This window comes from Diuraphis noxia, unplaced genomic scaffold (genome assembly GCF_037042655.1).
Source record: "Diuraphis noxia isolate RWA-SAM2 unplaced genomic scaffold, SU_Dnox_SAM2 contig0004, whole genome shotgun sequence".
Classification (NCBI taxonomy): domain Eukaryota; kingdom Metazoa; phylum Arthropoda; class Insecta; order Hemiptera; family Aphididae; genus Diuraphis; species Diuraphis noxia.
The window spans coordinates 44,247,891-44,268,653 of record NW_028301714.1 but is presented as its reverse complement, the minus strand read 5'-3'; the positions used below and the strand labels follow the sequence as shown (position 1 = coordinate 44,268,653).

General features: G+C 25.9%; 1 protein-coding gene across 1 annotated transcript in view; it reads right to left on the bottom strand.

Moving 5' to 3' along the window:
• LOC107169557 (uncharacterized) overlaps positions 1–20,763 on the bottom strand; it is an 80,891-nt gene that overhangs the window by 39,536 nt on the left and 20,592 nt on the right. Inside the window, exon 3 of the mRNA XM_089227331.1 lies at positions 3,829–4,045. Coding sequence (XP_089083457.1) covers positions 3,829–4,045 — 217 coding nt within the window. The remainder of the gene's footprint in view (positions 1–3,828; positions 4,046–20,763) is intronic.

Below are 20,763 nucleotides of genomic sequence, written 5' to 3'. Positions count from 1 at the left end.
TAGATATGTATATGTACAAATGTACAATATTAGCATATTACCTTTCTAAAATACAAATTGGCGTAACGTTGAGATTGGTAGTTAAAATAATTATAATTATGGGAAATTATTTCCAAATTAAAATTTGATAAAAATTTATCGTTATTCTTACTTGAAATTTCGTCTGAAATTGTATTTTTGTATCCAAACCACCCTAAATGTTAAAGATTAGATCTCCAAAAGGTGATAATTGAAAATTTAAAAAAAAAACGCACTCATCAATGTAAATTCAATATTATAGCTACATCATATGTATGTTCGTAGGAAACCACGACGTTCAATGTGCAAATCGTTAAAATTAAGAGTAGATAATATTATTATGTAATAGTCCTGGCAAGATTAAATTTTTCATCTATTGAGTCCAATAAATCAAAAGAAATATAATATTCTTATTTAAATGATATTAAACAGGAAACAAAATCATCAAAATCAAATAAAATCACATTTCTTTCTTATAAACATTTGTTTGGCTACACATCATAGAAATGTTCAAAAAAACTTTGAAAAATCAATTATTCTGATTAATATAGGTTTGTTCTATCTTTTAAGTGACGCCACTTTATAGTTATATCGTAATAATTATATATTCAAAATCAATTCAAAATAATAATTAATGAAACACAAATAATGATCGGCATAAATAAATTATGTTGTAATACAACTTACAAAATTAAACATAAAAATTTTATTTTCTGATGAAGAACCTGATGATGAAATTATATTTTCTCATAAAGGATCAAATTAAGAAACATATGTTTATAATATTTAAAATTAATTTCAATTTTTTGTCTGATATAAAATTTAATTAATTAATCTGCATAAAAAAGTACTGAAACTTAAAGCTAATAAATATTTTCAAAGAAAATTTAAAGAAGAATTTAGTGGGGAAATTTTTCAATGTAAAAATATTTTTTTAGTGAAATAAAAAATACGAAAATAAGTATAAGAAATAACCCAATAATACAACCCAAAGAATTACATTTATTTTTTGAATAAAACATTATTTTTCGATTAATGTAAAAATGTGCCAATATTTTAACTTGAAATGTCAATAAATAAAATCTTGCATTTGTATATAAATGCAATTGTATATAAATCAAAAAATGTTGGAAAATCGAACCTTTCAAATGAAAATAAATAGTACAAAAAAAGCTAAAATATTTTGAAATTTCTAATATTAGTCGAAAATTCAAATTACTAATAATATTCATATTAAAATTACAAGCGAAAATATAAAATTGATTTTATTTAAGTTTGCGTAAAAATACACGTTTTCCATGTTATTATTTTTCCAAATTATTTTAAAAGTATTGGGAATTTTTACATTCAATATCCCAAAGTACCAACTAGATCCAATTTGATACCAAAACCATTCTGGAAGTGGAAGATTGAGGCATAATTTCTACTTTGAACGTGTATGTATACAAACACAACAAAATCAACATTATTATAAAATCAATATATTTCATCGCTACACTCAGGATATAAAATATAATCAATGACCGTGTATTGCAAATAAATTAACCATTGTTTTTAGTAGGTCACTTGGGTTAGATTTGTTAAATTTACGTTTTAGTTTTTAATTTTAAAGTAAAGTATCATCGTGTTTCGAAAAACCATTCTAAGTAAGGTTCATTATAAATAAAGGAACCGCATTTTGGGTCAAAATATGCATAAGTTTAAAAAAAAAAGGGTTAATGTTTTTATAATTGTATATAGAGATAGTTATAATATTTCTTAAATAATCTTCAATGAAAATGTCATGTATTAGTTTCAAATTTCAGTTCATGAAAATTTAATTTAAACTATATTTGTATAGCATGAACCTCTGTATTTTTAAAAAGTTTTTATTTCTTCTTAAAACTATTTTATTTTGGGTAGCACAAGAGTAATATACTGCGTATAATTACTTATTGATTTAATACAAATTACACACTTATAGTTATATACATTAAATTAAATTATAAGTTAATTTTTTACCTTACAAAGTGTTACCAAGAGGCGATTGTAATAGGTAATAGCCAATAGGTAATAGATACCACTATAATAGGTAATAAGTACCACTATCTTACAGATATTAAAGAATGCAAGAATCATACAAAATGTGTTTTTTTTTTTAAAATATATTTAATGTAAGTACAATAATTATTTATAAACGCATATTAAGTGATTCATTTAATGCCATACTTCATTATTGTACATCAATTATATGATTAAATATTTATAGTTGAACCATTTAACTGGGAGTCCCAGTCATACAATTATGACAACTAAAATAATATAAAAATATTCTTATATTATATTGTATTAACCTTGTTAACCTTGATAATCTAGAGTGTATTTGATGTCGGTTGATTATTTGTTTATTTTATTAATTTAACCGCAAACAAACTTGTAACCAAATAATTATAACTTCATAAGATAACACAAAATTATTGTAAGAAAATTATTTATTTCTGTAATGGTACAACTAAAAAGTATTTACGTTTTTATTATATTTGAATTGAAGTTTATCGTTTTTTTATATATATATATATATATTTATATGAATCATAATAATAAATAATAGTGTTTTATGTTATTGTATCTTCACCTAACACTTTTTAAACCAGTAAAAATTTCATAAAACCACATACTGGACTTTATAGATTAAAAATTAAATACATACTGTGCATAAATGAGATATTTTTTTGAATTACTTGGTAGTGTCTTTGGTAGCATTGGAAATTAACAAATAATAGATGAATAAACGAAAGCAAGCGTCCGTATTTAATAGAGTTTTGAGCATTTTTGTTAAAAGTTGTAAACAATTATTTAAAATCGTTTTAGAATTGAATTTCATAGATATAATTTTTGTTAAATCATAAAAGACACCCACCAAGTTAAACAGAAGGAGTGGTATATCCTATATAAATTACAACTAAAAATTCTTGTTTTTATTTTTTGCATCAAAAATTTAGTGACTTAGGTATTATTATCCATTCACTCCCTTTTCCCTCTATCTTCACGGCCATGCATAATATAATTTGTACCATATACTTAATACGTCATATAATTATGGTATATAATGTTTATTAATATATAATAATATGGATATTCATACAGAATCTAAATGTATTAAAACTTTTAGCCCTATAATTTTTAAAATTATAATCTCTTAACATGTTCATATTTATTATTGTAATAAAAATGATATTTAAAAAAAAAAATAATAATATTTATACCTAGCTAAATTATTAAATAATACCTACAAAACTATTATTTAGGTTAAAAACAAAATATACATGTAGAAAACAATATTCTTGAATTAATTGTTTCGTTAACAGCAGTTTATTTATTTTTTTACAATATTTGGAAGTATTTTCTTTTAATCGTTGAATTATTAATTTATAATTCTAAAACATCAACAGCGTACAATTATTCTATTGAACATATTTTTGATAATACAAGAAAATTTTGAACTACTGTTGAAACTAGGTAGAGAATATTAAATTCCGAATTTCAAATTATAACTGTAATTAGTCGGTATTAACATCTGTGAACAGTTATCTTACAGTTTTTATCAACGATAGAAAAATGATAATTAGGTATTATCCAAGTCACTGAAAGCTAATTTTAAATTTAAGTTGACATTTTTTTATCAATTAATTTTTATTAAATTTAATCATTACACAATCATCAAATTATTAAATTGTAATTATTTAGGTTTGATTTAAATTCTAAAACGATAATTTATATCATCTACATAATAATGTACTAATTAAAAATAATGATTGTTTTGCTGCTCACCAAAAACAGTTAAGTTGACCAGAAACTTAATTTTTGGCTCAGTGTTCACTTGGCATTCATAAGAGCCCATGTCCTTAGGAGATACATCTTTGATCTGCAAATTCCAAATAGCCGAATCTCTTAGAGGATGTTGAATCCCAAACCGGCCATCGTTAGTAAACAAATGTGGTCCAGAAGTAAGTATATGTAAGTCACGCATTCTAATCCATGACAAAACCTAAAATGTAAAAAAAATATTAATTTCTTGTATTTAATAATAATTCATTAATTAAACTTTGAATATTTAAACTGTTTTACTTTGGATTTGCAGTAAATGATTTTTTTTTTTAACAAAAATTAATATTATCCCGATAAAAATTGTTCTAGCTTTTTAGATACTTCTTGTTCAAAATTAAAATTACGTTCACTCATAAAATATTTTAAAGACTATCAACATCGTAAAAACTTATATCCTTACTTTTATGCAAACTAATAGCTCCCAATCAACAAGAACTATAAGAAACTATTTTATATATTTTCACACGTAAGTTAACTAACATTAGTTTTTAAATAATAATTATACACACAATTTCTTTAAATGTTACTTTAAATGTTGTATGTACTTATAAATCATAACATATTAATATTCTTGTAAAATTTCCAACTGCCGTGGTAATAAAATAAACCATTTGAATTACATACCTTAGTATAAAATACAAATTTGATCAAATGTATTTTTGTACATTGATAAAAACATCTCATTGCACAAGAATTTATCAACTATACAACACAAGTATCATAAATTTTAAAGTGCTGTCATCGCACAGGGATCAAGTTTTTTATATAAATAAATCAAGCCACAGTTGTAATCGGTACACGAAAGTCGGATATAAAAACGAATTTTATGTTTCTCAAATTACTTTAAAAGTTTCAAGTAGAAATATTCAATCACCAAGCTATTCAAAAATTTAATTTAAATCACATCTCATGCCACCCATTCCATGTACATTTGGTCGGCCTCCTAATATAGAAATATTTTTGTTTTGTGTTTCAGTAAGGATCCATTCGTTTTCACATACACATAAAACACCGATAAATCTTACTGAGTATAAAGTGTAACGGGTAAATTTGTGTTTGGTTGAAATAAAGGAGACAGATTAGCCACGACAGGGTAAAGGCCGTACCAAATAATTCACACATTTTGTTACACGATGTGTAAAAATATTGCCTAATATAAACCACCTCTTTCTTGTTTTGGACGAATGCCTGCAAAATGAGATCTACAACAACATATTTAATATTCAAAGAAAAGTACAAAACAATATTATTCTGTCGAGAAGTTGATCAAAATATTTACATAAATAAAATAAAAGACCACATTCACATAACGAATTTTATAGTGAACTTGGTTTAAGTAAAGATTTTAAAAATGTAAGTCTTAGAACTATTTGCTGTTATATGCAAATTTGAAAATGTTTATATACCATTACAACAGTCAATATTATAAAATTTATGATAGGCGTTTGAAGAAATAGTAATACAAGTAACACAATTCAAAATTTATAACTACTTTCAAAGACTTAAATGTTAAAATCTTTAAAAGTTTGTTTTATTTTTTTTTAATTATATGAATACCCTCGTATTTTATTTAAACCTTACACTACATTCTAATTATTTTTATTTTTAAAAATGCTCAATTAGTGGTAAAACACCTTGGAGAAATTCAATATGATCTGATCAAGAATTTATATCCAACTACCCGAATGTAACATACAACATCAATATTGTCCAACAATTTTATACTTAAATGCCTGTATCAAGCATAGTTTTTAGTTATTTTACCTTGTAGGAGTCATAGGTACTACATTAACATCATATAATATAGTATAATGCTCACAAATTTCACATTCAAAATATTGACATTATCTTACCACTCTACTTAACATTCCAGAACATACATATATAAAAACTCCAATGATAAAATTCAATCCTATGAATAGATAGGTACTTATACACTGTAATTTTTATGAGGTAACCAATGTTATTTAATCATTTAATTATATTATTATACTATATTTTGCCCAATTTAAATATAATATTACGTATAGTAGTTGATTAATTTTTAATTAAAAAAAATATTAACATTCTACTCTCTGTGTACCTAAACAGATAATTGGTATATCAAATTTCTAACAGTGTATTTAAAGTTTCAAACTAAAAGGCTTATAATTTAAGTATAATTTTAGATCATTAACCTTGAATGTAGTTAAAACATTAAGAATTAAAAATTGATTGAAATTAAATATTTTTATTACCTTTTAACAACATTGTTATTTCATTTGAGATAACGTGACCTGTCTATTGTTGAACTTGCTACCTAAGCGTGTATTCTGTATAACATACACAAACTTACAAACTTAATGTTTGTTAAATGTTTATTAATAATAATTAATTAATAGTATAGATAAGAGAATGAGCTCACGACTCATGCTATTATAGTAATCCCCGATAAAAATTAACAAAAATATATTATTATAAATTTATTTAAAATTTTAAAATTCACCTTTTTACAGAATTATTACCTAGGTGGTAATTTTATTAGTGCAACGTATTAAGGTTAGAAAATAAAATATTTTATTAAACACTGCAGTTTGTTTTTATTATAATGTGTTTACTGCCAAATAAATTCTTATTATAGTTACGTTGATGTTTATCTTAATGTAGATAATGAACCATTCATAGTGCACATAAATGATTTTTTTTAACTAAATAGTACAAAACACAACGTACCATCGGTACAGTTGTCATAAGCAGTAATTTAATTTTGATTATTTATATTTGATAGTTTTTTTTTTTATATATATCTTGCATATAATAAGTATGAGAAGGAACTTAAGCAGGAGTTCAAATTAATCTACGCGTCTCATAACATAACGTACAATATTATGAGATAGCTACATTGTCGCCATACAATCCTGTTGGAACGCGATTACTTGTACATAAACATTATTTCGTCTATAAAGTTCATTGCAAGTACGGCAACGTGATCGTGCATTTGAAATAAGCAGTCGCTATTCTGATATATCAAAACTATGCCGCGCGTATTCAACCTAAATACATAATACGACGTAAACGTGAATTAATTAAAACCATCAAATTAAAATACGGAGAATCGTAACGGCGATATCGCTAATAATTTTATAAAACTATGCGGTATAATATATACGATTAAATTGTTCAGTTTCCGCCAGCACCGATGATAGTATTACTTATCACGTATTATCCCGGCAAAATTATGACTTTGAGCGGTAGTGTAAGCAAGCACATTATTTCTATACAATATGCAGGACGCAAGTAGGTATTGTTAGTTTAAATGGGTAGGTAAGCTGTAAAGAGACAGTTGACTCGCATCAAAATATCTTACATAACTAATTGGCTTTGAAATTAATATAGGTACCGAATGATAGTAATAAAAATTATTACTCTGTCGTGTTTGTATGGTTATAATTTATATTATATTATTATTAACCAGAAATAATCATAATTTGAATAATACGTGAGTAGGTACACGCTGTCTTAAGATATAATTATGAACATATTACACATTTAATTTTATATTTTTATTTGCACATATTCACTTGGGTACTAGATATTATAAACGATGTTCTGACGATGTTCCAATGCTAAAACAAATATTAATCTTGGAATTAAAACTTTTGGCATTCCTTATTGAGTTAAGTACCAAGGACCACACAACCTCTCTATCTCTCTCTTCAGGTATTACCTTTTGTTTTGTGCAAACTCCAACTCGGTACCAAACAAGTACAAGTACTTAAACAAAGCATTTCGATCGATCGTCAGATCCTATTGTGCGTGATATTCTATTCTACTTAACATTGGCGTAACCAAATATTAATATTCTCGAACGAAACTGCGCATTCTAGAAACGAATTATTCAATATTTTTATACACTCGAATAATTATACGATTATACAATGTTGCAACATTGAAGAAGCGACCAGAAATATTTTTTGTATATTTAAAATTTTTTTTTTTATATATTTTTATATTTATAATAGGTAATTTACAATATAACACGTAATACGTATCATGTGCGTTTTCTATATAATATGGTTTTTACGAGATAGTATTTAAATTATACACACGCGTACTACAGTGCTACGTGGTCTATTAGTATTTATAGTCCACCTGAAAGGCAGCGCACATAACATATTAAATTATTTCACGTCGACGAGGAAAAAATAAGGAATAAAACAACGGTTACAAAATACCGAAACTATAAGATATACCTTTATTATATTGTATTATAATGTTAAACGGAATTTTCGATAACGTAACAATTTTTTATTGTATAGCAAGTCACTCACGTATATTATAATAACGATACGCTGCGTCGTATACAATAATAATAATATTGCGGTACGGCGAGTGTAATAGTAATAAATGTTGATGATAATAATAATAATAATGTAATGTGCAGAGAGCCATGTGTTCGCCCCGCGGCCACGGTAACGGCAGCAACCCAACTCGCTCTGGTTAGTGCATGTAGTTTGTGTGTGTGTACTGTGTAGCCTCCGTTCGATTTATCCGTCTCCGACGGGGGTCATGTCGACACACCACCGCCACCTCCAAGTAGGACACAGTACGACGTCGTGTGTCATAAACGTATAATTTAATTTATTAACAAATTTGCTCGGACAACGTTTACACGGTGGCGGCTGCTGCTGTTGATGCTGTAATACAGTGGTCCTATAGGTCGAAAGAACAGAATATAACCATGGATCCGTGACGTCATCGTTTTCGTAGCTATAGTCGTCGACATCGTTACCGATTTTAATGGCAGTGAGGGTGTACCGGCGGCGGGGGATGCGACAGACGCCCGTAATAAATATGCACGCGCGCGATGATTTACTATAGTAAATCGTATACCCTTGGTAGATATAGGTGCATAACATGATTCGGGCATGTGATATTACGGGTATTATAACAGCAGGTTAGAATATAATAGTGATAATATCACAGACAACGATGACATGGGACGCGTAGTTTCTGACGTTTTTCGCCCTGAAAATTCGGTGTGTTATAGGTATGTGTCATTGTCATATTATAATATAATAGTATAACACTTATCGTATTTTTATTTATTTTTCATCCAACCTGTTGTTTATTAGATTTGCGTATCCTATAATACTAAAATACCATAATGCCGTCTTCGTTTCATGCGAACAACACCGGTATTCTTTACCTCGTTTCGCGATGACGCGAATGCAATTAAGTTACCCGAAATATTGTCAAAATTCTCACCGTGTTTGTTCGAGGGAGCTTTTTATACGTTTTTATGTTTAGAGATGGTAAATTCCAATTACTTTAATATACCTACCCATAATATATATTATATTGTCATCCCCTCTGAATCCTAAATTTGTGTACTTTATATACTTTCATTGTGATGAATGATGCCTACGCATCGAACATTAAAAAAAACTTAACAATGGCTCTGGATTTAACTGCGTCCGAGTTTCAAATCATTATTTAGGTACTTGTGTACCTCTTACTCATGTTCCTACATAAAAAGTGCTATTTATACAAACAATTAAAATACTGGTGTACAAATATTGTCATTTAAGTAAGTACCTAGTCTGCTGTAAAGCAAAAAGATAGGTATCTAGTGTAAGTAACGATAATCGTTAACCACAATAGTTTAATTCTACTCTTATAAGTAATAACAATAATCAATAACATAATTGCATCACCGTCGTTGAACTAACCTCTGATGATAACTTATGATCGTTCACCAAGATATCGCATATACCACTGATACATGACTTAAATACTAGTCCTGAGTTCATAACATAATAATACACAGTTTTCTTAGGTACTCAAAATGTTTTCTAAATTTATAGACGTTTACCCTTATGACTTATCTTTAACTTCAATATGAATACATGATTAAGCATCTGCGAAAAAAAGAATATTTTAAATACCTACTTCAAAACGGACTTTTCAGTATATTACATACCAAATAAATACATAAAAATAATTGATTAATTATTATGTTATATAGACATAATTTTCTGTAAATTTGTTGACATGAAAAATGAATTATAACTATAAAAATAGTAGTTAATACATCAGATAAATTATTATGTATCTTATTCTTTAAAAAAAACAGAATTGTACAAATTAATTTAATGTAATCATGTAAATACTAAAATACTAACAATATGTAATCAAAAATTCGAGTACTAATGGCCTAAATGTCTATGTATATTTCAGATCAATAAAAAAAAAAATTATTATGTGAACATCGAACCATCATCGGTTAAAAGTAATATGTTTATTTACTCATACTATGTAACTAATAAACATTTATTATATTTACCTACTTAAACAATACAACATAGGTAGTAAACAAAAACATATTTTATTATTTCTTAACAATCCATATTTTGTATTAAAATGTTTTAACGAATAATGTATGTTTATTTAACACTTTAACAAACATAATTAAATTATTTAACATTAAATATAATGTAATATATTTTAATACAAAATATGTAACATTTTTATTTGTAATTTTTAAACTGATAATAAAAAAATGGTACAATATTTAAAGCCACTTGTGATATTAGTTTAGGAATGAAAGGTTTATAGAGTGCCAACAGATCACAGAGTGCCAATAGGCTCTAAATTTCGTATCTATAGAGTTATATATCCAAAAATATACGTATTCTAGTATTTTGGTGTTGAAAATCGATAATTAATATTCATAATATTTTGCATCACATTTTATCAAATTAGTGCTGCAAGTGCGTCCCATACAAAATACAAGTATAATATCATTATAGAGTAATGATTATAGTCTAGGATAGGGATGGTCCTAGACTCTAGGACATAGGTTAGGTGTAAACGATCCAATAATGAGTCAAAAGTAAGTATACTCTATTTATAATATCGTGGGTATTTGATGGATACATTTTCAGCACAGACATATAATATTTTTCGTTCAAATTTAAAATTAAATAATCCATAAAAAAATCATAAGTGGTTATTTTCAATATTTACATATATATTCGCTCAAACAGTACAAGTAGTGCATTTGAAGTAAATCTGTATAAATAATCTGTATGGAGTTCTTTTTTTAGTTTTTAGTAGGTATATCTACAGACGAAAAAAAAATATTTTATTAGTTTGCTTGTTTCATTAACTGCAGTTTTTATTAAACAGGTTCTGTGAAATTTGAATCTTTCCGACACCATAGCGAATTATTAGTTAATATTTCACTTATAATAATATCTAAAGGTTTAGTTTGGTTTTATGTATCAATATTTCATTTAAAAATACCTAACTATTAAATCTTGACATACACATAATTAAATAAAAGACAGTCTCATACTGTTTTTACGACATTTGACAAACTACGCCTATCAAAAAATAAAATTCAAAAATTTAAACCATTTATTGTATAGATTGAAAATTTTCACAAAAATAAAAATATATTAATAAGCTATCAAAATTATAATAATTATAAATATAAAATAGTAACAAATTATTCTTGGTAATTAATAATAAACTTCAATTTTATTATAATTGGTAATTTTGTATCAAATAAATTAGTTTCAAGGAATACCGTGATGAAAAAAAATCCTTAAATCAGTATATACTTTATATTAAGAATAATCACTTAATTAAGCATTGTTACTATAAAGGTATTATATACGAGTATTACCTAAATGAAAAACATAATATAGTTATAATTCGATTTAACATATTATCTTTAACCTATTATAATTTTATAAATTAATATGAATGATATTATTCAATCAAATTAAAACTGGAATATTACAATAAGTATGTTATTTTCAATAACTTTTTTTTATAATTTATGTTTATTCATAACTTAAAATGTACTTGTAATTCCTAAATTATAAAGAAAATAAGATTAAAACATTAAAATAATAATATTATTATTATTATTTCTATTTATTTACTTAAAATACTTTATTTAATTTACTCGTATTAAACAAATATAATATATTAGTAGCCAAGCTGTAAATCAGTTTCGTTCAGTTTCAGTTCCGTTAAAACAATATTTTCTCGTAAACAAATGACGTATTGTTTATAATAACTGTATAATTTCGTGTCTATATTTAATTAATACGTTTAAAATTGTATTATATTTTAATATTTAATAATTAAAAATAAAATTTACTTATTGTACTACTTGTATGCACAGATTATAAATAATTATATATATATATATATATTCAATTAATAAAAAATACATTGAACACTCATAGTACATGTGTAATATGTATAGATTTAATATTGCGGGAATAAAATATAAATTAAATAATAATAATTACAATGTAGGGCTATTTTTACACCAGATTATCTCAGTAGTCAGTATGCGTTTATACGAAACAACTTTAATATTCAAATCATTAGTATTTTAACAGATTCTAACGCTTGAGAGCATGTTGAAGTGTAGTCATTCGAGTTTAGATTAAAGTGTCTCTTAAAATGTGTTAAATGGATTCAAACGTTTCTAGATGAGTTTCTGACCGGGTCAATTTGAGTTTCAACGTAAATAGTGGGATAAATTAGAAACTAAACAGTTCAAAAACTCATAGAAAAAATACATACTTATACTATACGTCGACTTTAATAACTTTTAGTTATAAATTTACCAAATCTCGACCGCGAATTTCCATACAAATCGAATTTGTTTGAAAATATATGCATACCGAAGTTTTTGTTTTATTGCTCCATAAATCAAAATAGTCAGGTTTTATTTTCAAATAAAACAATAGTGGTTTATTTAAAAAATTAGAGTTCATTTGATGAGAAAAATTATCCCAGCTCGGCGGGTGATCGGATTGAAATTTAATACCTTTTACCGAGGACAAAATAATATATTATTACAAAACATGTTATACTATTTTTATAGAAACGTTAAAAGATACTCTTAGAAATTTAATAAATTATCTAGGTATCAGTAAAAATGATCATATTTAATATTTATATTATTCTTTTATATTAGGTTTATATATATATATATATTATATAATTATGGTAAGTCCAGTCTAATACCATATTTAATACATGTTAAATTCAACTAGAGTTTTTAATATTTATGAATAAACAAATTTACGTTTAACCTTTTTATTTAATATAAAAATAAAACTACTCTTTATCTTAAACAATCTTTAACTTTGACGTCTCAAATATGTTTTTATAGATGATATAATTATTCACAAGTTGTTCACGATTTATAGTAGTTTTTGAAACTATATCTTAATTGCAAATTGTTTAAAAAAATAATAAATAGGTTCCTAATACCGAATGTATTAAAAAATACATAATTTAAATACTAAAATGTGTACCACCACTATCACCTTAAATTTGTAGATCCATATAGCAATAATAAATAATATACTTATGTATATGTAACCTATTACCGTTTATTTTATACTCGATGCACAGTCACAGACGGATACCAATCTTAAACTTAAAAGGAAATACAGATGTTATTATTCTATTTTTCAATCGATTGTTGATATGCTGCACTCAAATAGATAATTATAAAACATTATATACTTCTTTTTAACAAAAAATTTAATGTATAGACTGTTACCTATCTAATAAGTAGGTAGGTAGTATATGTGTCAATGCTTCACAACAAAGTAAGTTGTATAAAAGTAAATAAAAAAGTTTAATTATATTCATTTGATATTCGAGCAAAACTTTTTTTTTGTAATTTGATCAGTTGCATATGAGAGAAACGTACAATTATTATACTTGAGATTAAGGGTTTTGCATAAATCAAAAGATTCTTGATAACACATAAAGTAAATTACAATATCCACATTATCTACTTTTGTCATAATAATATATGAAGCGTAAACCAAGTCACAAGAAAGTTGTAAACTTTTTATGACTGCAGGGAATTCAAAGTTATAATATCTCGTTTTTATAAAATTTCTAATTTTATTTAAACTTGGAATATTAAACATTATAATTCAAAGTTCTGCACACACACATTCTAAAAGTGAGAAATTGGCCATGTTTGTCTGGGTAAATTATTCGGCTTAACAGATGGAATAGTAATATATTTTCTTAAATGAATAATAAGTCTTAATAACATAGAGTATTACTTTCTACAACTACTAACTAGCAATGTTTTGAATACAATTTAGAAGTGTCTATTACTGAGTAAGTACTCGTCTCATTTCAGTATTTTATTGGTTCAAGCTATTAATGTATTATATTTTATTATTTGGATGCAATGATAAAGCAAAATAATTTATATCTTAATAAGAATAAATAAGACCATATTTATTTATTGTTACTTAAAAATTGTGTGCAACATTATATAATGACATCATAATTCGGTATGTTTATACTAAAATTATTTAAAAATAAATAACTGAAATAAAGATTTTTAATATTTTAAAAATTATTTACCGTATCTAAAACTCAACATTTTTAGAACAAAAAAAATTTTTTTTAATTAAATTTTTAAATGATATCCCTACTGTTAGGTTAAATAATTTACTTAAATTAAGGTTATTAAATTATACAAACAAATTTTTTTATAGATATATCCTAATCATGTGGTGGCATGGAAGTCGCTATTTATTATTTTTTTTTTTTTCAATAAATTTATGGAATTCAAATCGAAAATCTATTAAATGTACTACCTTGGTAATAGGTAATTATTGTTTACTTTATAATCTTTATTCTTTATATACATATAATCAATACTGTCACAACAGAGTTTTATAGTAGATAGGTATACCGAAAGTAATATAATTAATTTTTAATAAAACCCTCAAATGTTACCAAACTAAGTAAAAATTAAACAATAACATACAAACATAACTGAGTACTGAGCAGTTAATACTTAACTACACATATTTATTTTACTCATAAATAATAATATTCAGTGAAATGAATAAATACATCATTGTACCATTTTATTTTAACTTGGATTGTGATATTTAAGTGAAGGTAGGTAATACTTAAAACGAAATAAGATATATAATGCATTCTTCACTCTGTTAAGAATCTAAAATATTCTAATTTCTTATTGTTTATGGTAAAGCTATAATACTGTACAATATATAACATTGTTATTTATGCAATATAAATAAATATTTATTAACGAGGCATCTACACAAATTATATTCTCATTTAAAATTATAATTAAAAGGAAAATATAAATTTTCGTGGTAGGTTTTTAGAGGCATTGTTAATAATATAACATCATAAAATATTGTGAAATTTTTAGCCGCATTACAAATATTGTAATTTATAGTTTATACTTATACTTAATAATAGTGGCCACATATCAACACATATCATAAGGGAATAGTGGTATTTATATTATAACTAGCTCATGTCTGAATATAATCAATCGCTTTGCTCGCAAATTTCTTTCTAATAACATTCTTAAAATCAATGTTTAATACAATTCTTATCTTCCATAATGTTATTATATGTATTTTTTATTTATTATAGGCAAAAAAAATATAATATTATTGAAAATTATACGACGTGTGGAGCTAAATTAATTTAGTATCTACCTCAGTGACATAATTTTAGATTTTTCAAAATCAAAATTTTATAAAAATTAAACAAAAACAAAATTACTAAAAAGAAGTAAGTTTTTACTTTTTTTTAACTGTATTATGACTAATAATTTATTGTATTAATTAACAGTTAATTTAATAAATTAACATATTTAAAAAAAACTTGTTGGCTAATTTTAAAAACTCTTGATTTTATTGATACTATGTTAAAGGTTGGTACTGTTTTAAATAAACATAGAAAAGTGAAGAGGATAAATGATGTATATATAATATATATATACAATATACATATATATATATGATTATAGTACGTGAGCAACGATGTTTAAAAAATAATAATTTGCATCTCTGTATTAAACAAATAAGCTTTGAAGAACAGTTTCGTCAAATATATATCATGGGAATAATTTAATAATTGTTTTGTATATTTTAAGATGGATTAAAAGAAGCTAAATATCAGGAAAAAAGTGCAAGCTACGAAAAAACGTGGTTGGCATGTGAATCGAAGACGGGGCGGAGCAGATTAGTAATAAAACAACAATAATTATAAATTATTTCAAATATTTGATTGTATAATCGACTAAATTTGTGTAAAAAAATCATCTCAAATAGTATATTATTAATAGGACAGACATTACTGCACATTTATGCAAATGCGATATGCATATTATATTATTACTATATTGAGGTGTAAATGGTCGACGGAGGCAAAGAATATATACATAGACCTATACACAAATATATATATTTAAAAAAAATACATGTTTTTAAACCTTCCCTCACACTGTTATCGGAAACCGGAACCAGCCGGAAACCACGACACAGGTGTACGCTTAAGCGTGATTGTTGAAAAAGAGGTGTGGGGATTTGGACGAACATAATCATAGATCGCCTACAATAAGTACCAAGGATGACGGCGTGATGAGATAGATGCGGTAGTAAGGGGGAGAATCTCCGGGTGAAAAGTGTTTCTGAAGCGTGCGTGCGAGTGAGTGCGTGTGTGTCGTTTCCGACCTCCCTTTGTGTCTATACCATGCTCACGGATTATTCATAACGTCAGCAGACCCTCTAATGACCGGCACTGCTCTCCCTGCGATCCCATCTCATCACACCGCCACCGACGACACCAATGGTTTTACAGGGCCCGCCCTTCCGCCTTACATACCCGTGCTGATAACCGACCCACATCTACCTATGTGTAATGTGTAGGTATATTGTGTTCGTATAATATGTGTTGTTTTTGCCACCGCCGTCGCCAATATCATATTGTACAACAACAACTAAAAAACTTCTAATACTTCTATTTCTGCAGCCAGTGGTGTACTGGTGTGTACATTGGAGTAGAAATGTTCCTAGATTTTGGCACCTCCCCCCCCCCCTAAGTAATTCAAAATAACCTTAACCATATTATGACACAATAGCAGTGTTACTTTCATAGTTCGCTTTTGATGACTAGGTTAAGCATAAACAATGTATAAAATAATATATTTTTATGATTTATAAATATTTTATTACGAGTTGCGACCATAATAATTAATAATAAATCTGTATATTTTCAAGATACTATCTTTAAAAATTACAAAATCGCGTTAGCACCGTACGATATACGTTTATTAATCGGTGCGTGACTTTTCTTGTTAAAAGTCACGACTTATATATTTTAAACACCTATATTTTTTTCCTTATATGAAATATTTTGAAAAACTCTTAGTTGGTCAATATATATCTTTGAAATCACTGCAAATTTAATTTTTAATTCTCCTCTCTTCATACACTTCCCAAAAATACTGTATGCTTCTGATATTATACAATAATGTACAAACAACCATTATTACTTACTATACGTCATAAACTGCTTGCGTATTGCGCAACTGTGACTGCCGCTACTTTTATTCATACTATATAATATGCGTGTGTGTATGTAGCGCCCCTGCAGACTCGGCACTGGGATTTTAATGATGCGCCAGAGCTTTTCAATTAGATCCATTACGCGCGCACTTTGGCGTGTACGGGACGCTCATTAAAACGTCATCCGTACCGACGCCACTACCACTGCTTCTATATAATATATTATACAAATATAGACTGCTAACGTTACGTGCATTTACTTTCAGAGGCGAGGAGCAGTTAGCCGGTACCTTTACCATGTCGTTTCTCGTTTCGTATTTCGGGAATGAAAAATAGAACAAGAGGTATAATACACGTATACCGGCCAGGTCACGGCGTATCTACAGCCGTACAAGATATATTTTATGTATGCTGACGATAGGTACCAAACGTCAAAGACGCCGTTCCGTTGTACGACATTTTTTTAATTTAGAGTTTTCATCCCGTTTGTTTTTTTTAGAAAAATTATTTTTGCAAATTCTAACCACAAACATACACGTGATATTCAAAACAATTATAATAATGCGAGATCTGTGCCTTATTTCATAATATTGCCTATACTTTTTCATTTATATCACAGTATAATACTATAATATGTTAATAATAATTACTCATCTATACATACACAATTTATACTAGGTAGCGTAACGCCTTTATCAACACCGAATCTGCTATCCTATGATTTGTATAATAATCGTCTTAATATTACGTATATAAATGTTTTACCTACTGACAAAATTAAATATTTAATAATAAAATAACGAATATAATATATTACTATATCAAGTAGTATAATTAAATATACAATATCGGTATTATATTATTACCTACTTATCACTATTTAACAATTTTAAAATAAAAACCAATATGATTTGATAATTTTGACTATAAGTCATGCAGCATTTTGTCTCATTATAGTTTTAAAATTAACGATTAATTACTTAATTAATAATTAATATTTAATCGAATCCAGCTCGTACCAATATTTTAAGAGATATATGATCATATAGGCTATAATTCTATATAATGCCTGCGTATAAAACTAATATATAGAATAATATTTGGCCCGTAGATTTTAGCATTCGGAATCAAAATCCACTAGCTCTGTTGAAAACCATTTGGAAAACAAGTTTTCGTTATGTTGTGAAAGTTCAAAAGTTCCCTCTGAAAGGGTTATAAGATATCATACACGAAATTTTAAAGTAGTAGGGAGTACTAGGACGAAGAAAACCTTTCAAATGTAACAAATCTCGGGAGGAAGGACGTTTTTGACGTGCATGCTGCACTAAAACATTAATATATTGTTTTAGGGTAAGTTGAAGTCAACCTATCATGATATATAACCTATATATTTTTTTATACAATGATCCTCTTTTCTCCTAAAGTTTATCATTTTGTTCGATATATTTTGAAATATATAATGTAAGTTGAACCAATAAAATATATATTTATATTTTATATACAAAAAAAAAAGAGTACTCAAACTCCAACCGAACAAAAACTTTATAGCTTTCCACTTCTCCATGTATATATTTATGTAGGTAACTAAAATACTATATAAGTGTGTAGAAATACCTACTTTATTTATGAACGAATTGTCCAATAGTTTATTTTTTAAATTGTAACTACCAAAACGTGTTTCATTTTATAACAAGGTCTTCATCAAATGTATAATTACAGTAATAGACTATTATGGGTATGATACAATATAATAAAATAATAGTAAGTTATGATTTATATACGTTCAGTTTTTAGTACTTTAAAATTTATTGAAAACGAATCAATTGATAAACTTATTTACAGTGGAAGAAAATATCGTAGTATTGATACTACTTTATATGTAAGGTACCCATTTATTGATCTCGGTCTCATAATTTAATACCTATATTTAATTAACTCTCGAAGTCATTTATTTAAAACAATAAATAAATATTGACACATTTCAATAGTACGTCCACATTTTATATAAATGTTTTTTTTCCATATTTCAAAAAAAAAGAGAATGTATTTTTAATATGTGAAATAAGTGCATTAATAATACATTTTCGAACTTAATTCATAAATAAACAATATATGTAAAATAATTGACTAATTTAATCAAAATTACTAATAAGTATAATAAGTATATAATATGCTTGTCATACACTAACACAAATTACAAAAGCGTATACTGTATACTGTATATATAAATATATAAAATTAAACTTAAACATAAAATAGATAAACTATTTGCCTTAATTATTATGTATTTATACATATAATATTCACAAGACAATATAAATATAAATATTTTTTATGAAACTCTTACAACTCTTTTTGTTGCATTTACTGAAGAAATATTTGACATCAAAGGTTACGTTTTCTTTGATCGTATTGCATGAAATTTCACACATATTTCTGTAAATAAATTTCACTCACCTTTAAAAAAAATTTATATGTATTATATTCTCCACAGAGATGTTTGATTCTAAAAGAACTAGTAGCAGGTTGTCAATTACGCATCTAATCAACATTTTGAACTTTTCTTTTCACATTTTTCCATAATATATTGTTTACATTTAATACAAAACACGAGTGAGTTTAAATTAAATACCCAACTAAAGACACATTTATTACACAATAATTTACTATCCACCATGCTATTTTTTTTTTAATTTAACTACCTAACAAATTATTTATTTGATATGATAAAATAAGTAATTAAAATCTAATTATTTATCTTATGCATAATATATGAAATGTATTAAATATCACAGGCTGAGTACTATTTGTATAAATTATGTATAATAGTATCATCAATCATAATTTGAACCAATAGCATGCAAGCTAGGATTAAAGAAGAGCCCACTTATGTAAAAGACCAATATTATGTCAGGCTTTATATTTTATTGAATGGTCAGTTGTACTTTTTAGAGTGCAAATATATCAAATTTAAAGTCAAACTAAAGAAAAAAAAACAACAACACTATATTATATCCGTGTGACATTCAAAATTAGTTCCTATGTAGGTCTGGATTCCTAGTAAGCATCATTAATTTACAGTGTCATTACTAGACTGATTTTAAAATGATTGTCGGTTTTTAGAACATCAATTATACTATTTTTCTCCTGAATATGACGTGTATCAACTATACTAACAACAATAATATAATATTTATATCATTGATATGATCCTAGTAATTTGGTCAAAATTAAAATACACATATAAATGTATATTCTATGAAAATTCAAACGTATTAACATAAATTATAAATATACCCCAATAACAGGTGTGGGGTTGGAATTACCTACACATTTTAACTTTTATTTTATATAACTAATATGCACCTAAGTATTAAAATAATAACAATGTACTCAAACTATTAAATTAAATTATTTTAAAAAGATAACATTTTACTTTAAATTCTATGAAAGTAATATTATTAATTAATTTTACATATTATGTTGGTATATT